At 35.4% G+C, this 1,911-nt stretch overlaps 1 protein-coding gene across 1 annotated transcript; it reads left to right on the forward strand.

The window, feature by feature from the left end:
• The first annotated feature begins 874 nt into the window (after positions 1-874).
• Positions 875-1,386, forward strand: LOC143562807 (protein FAR1-RELATED SEQUENCE 5-like). The gene is made up of 2 exons (XM_077050510.1): positions 875-1,162; positions 1,282-1,386. Exons 1-2 carry the CDS (start codon positions 875-877, stop codon positions 1,384-1,386), a joined length of 393 nt encoding a protein of 130 aa, XP_076906625.1.
• The last annotated feature ends 525 nt before the right edge of the window (positions 1,387-1,911 follow it).

Consider the following 1,911-nt stretch of genomic DNA (forward strand, 5'->3'; position numbering starts at 1 on the left):
TGTTGATTTATTCATGTATTGATGTATGTTTTTGTTTTGTTATAAACACATCAATGTTACATGACGAGAAGATGTTTTAGGTTTTATTATTTCAGTTCTAACCTTTATGTATCTTGTTCCATTTTGATTGGTTTGCTGTGTTATATTCAAGTGTTTTTTTCTTTTATTCAATACACATCAAGGCGACATAACTAAAAGGTGATTTAATATTCCATGTCGGCTGTTTATGTGTCGGTTTTATATTGATTGGCTTGTTGTGTTATATTTATTTTTGCTAACTTGTGTCTTTTTGCGTAATTGCTAACTTTTGTGTCTTTTTTTTGGTCAAAGTCTGTTAACCTTTAGTCATCAAACTGAACAGCTTTTTCATGTGTTTTAATAACATATATATAATACTTTTGGGTGGTGTGTAAATTTTATTGTGTTCTTTGTTGTATATCTTTACTTACCTTACATGTTTCTTATAAATCCACCCGTGTACAAGGAAGCTGGTATACAACATATATCTCCCAATTCTGGTAGGAAGACATACACTCCAGTTGTGTTTGCGTCAATCAAACCTTGTGAAGGAATTTTTTTGACAATATTGAAGCGGCAGAGGTATTTTATAGAAGACACGCTTTAGCGGGCGGTTTTTCTATTAGGAAATCAACCCAATGGGTGGAAAATAATGTTGTACGTTTTGAAGTACTTCATTTGCACTAAAGAGGGTTTTCAAAGAACCAATTGTGATGCACAAATAAGGTTAACTTTAACTAATAAAGGTAAGTATAGGGTGAAATATTTTTGTGAAGAACACAATCATCCATTTTTTGATGAAGACGATATCCATTTCTTGACTGCTTCACGGGAGCTTACGTTCACATATAAAAAGATGTTAGACGATCTTGCTAACATTAACATCGGTCCGGTTAAAGCTTTCAACATAATGAGGACCATGTATGGTGGTTTCGATAAAGTTGGCGCAACAAAGTCTGATTGCAAAAACTATAAAAGAAATATCAACTTATTTATCAGAGACTACGATGCGGAGATGGCAGTTCAGCGCCTTATGGCGAAGAAAGATTATTGTCCTAATTTCTCATGTGATTATTTTTCTAGCTCTGACGGCGCGTTAAAGGGTTTATTTTGGGCAGACGAGCGTGCGAAGATGAATTTCTACGTTTTTGGTGATGTTGTGTCATTTGATGCAACATATCGACATAACAAGTAATAACACAGGAACACTTTTTTTTTATATTCCGTTATATACAGACTGATTAGTTATTATTTTTTGTGCAGGATGACTTGGTTTTTGTTCCTTTTACTGGGATTGACAACCATAATCGGAATGTTACCCTTGGTGCAGCTTTGCTTGGATCGGAAACCGCTGAATCCTACATTTAGTTGTTGAGGCTTTTTAAGAGGGCTTTTGTTAATGAACCATCAGTTGTTGTAACTGACCAAGACCCGGCAATGAAACGTGCTATTGAAGACGTTTTCCCTAATTCTAGGCATAGGCTGTGCATATGGCATATTATGGATAAGTTGTCCGGGAAGGTATAACAAAATTATGTTTTTGCTAATCCCTTTTTGAATGTTTATTTTTATACCATTCTTACATTGTATTCTTCCAGGTTGGATCCCACCTTTGCAACACCACTGACTTCAAGACTCGGTTGTGTGATATTGTGTGGACGGACTCAATAACACCATAACTTTTCGAAAAGGAGTGGGCTTCAATCATGAATGACTTTCAGTTAAACGTCCACGATTAACTGAAAGATACATTTCACATTAGACAATAATGGATTCCTGCATACTATCGTGAAGAAGCAATGTCTGGTCTAATGCGTACATCATCCTGATCAGAGAGCGAGAACCATTTTTAAAGCACGATGCACTTTGGTTGAGTTCCTAGCATATTTTGAT

The sequence above is a fragment of the Bidens hawaiensis genome, unplaced genomic scaffold, assembly GCF_021521415.1.
Source record: "Bidens hawaiensis isolate Kalapana, Puna unplaced genomic scaffold, B.hawaiensis_p1.1 tig00021171_1, whole genome shotgun sequence".
Taxonomy (NCBI): Eukaryota; Viridiplantae; Streptophyta; class Magnoliopsida; order Asterales; family Asteraceae; genus Bidens; species Bidens hawaiensis.

Excerpts from the sequence above, each read along its gene's own strand:
- LOC143562807 (XM_077050510.1), top strand. The coding sequence starts at position 875 with ATGTTAGACGATCTTGCTAACATTAACATCGGTCCGGTTAAAGCTTTC. Across the intron at positions 1,163-1,281 it reads GTGCGAAGATGAATTTCTAC|GATGACTTGGTTTTTGTTCC; the intron begins GTTTTTGGTGAT and ends TTTTTTGTGCAG.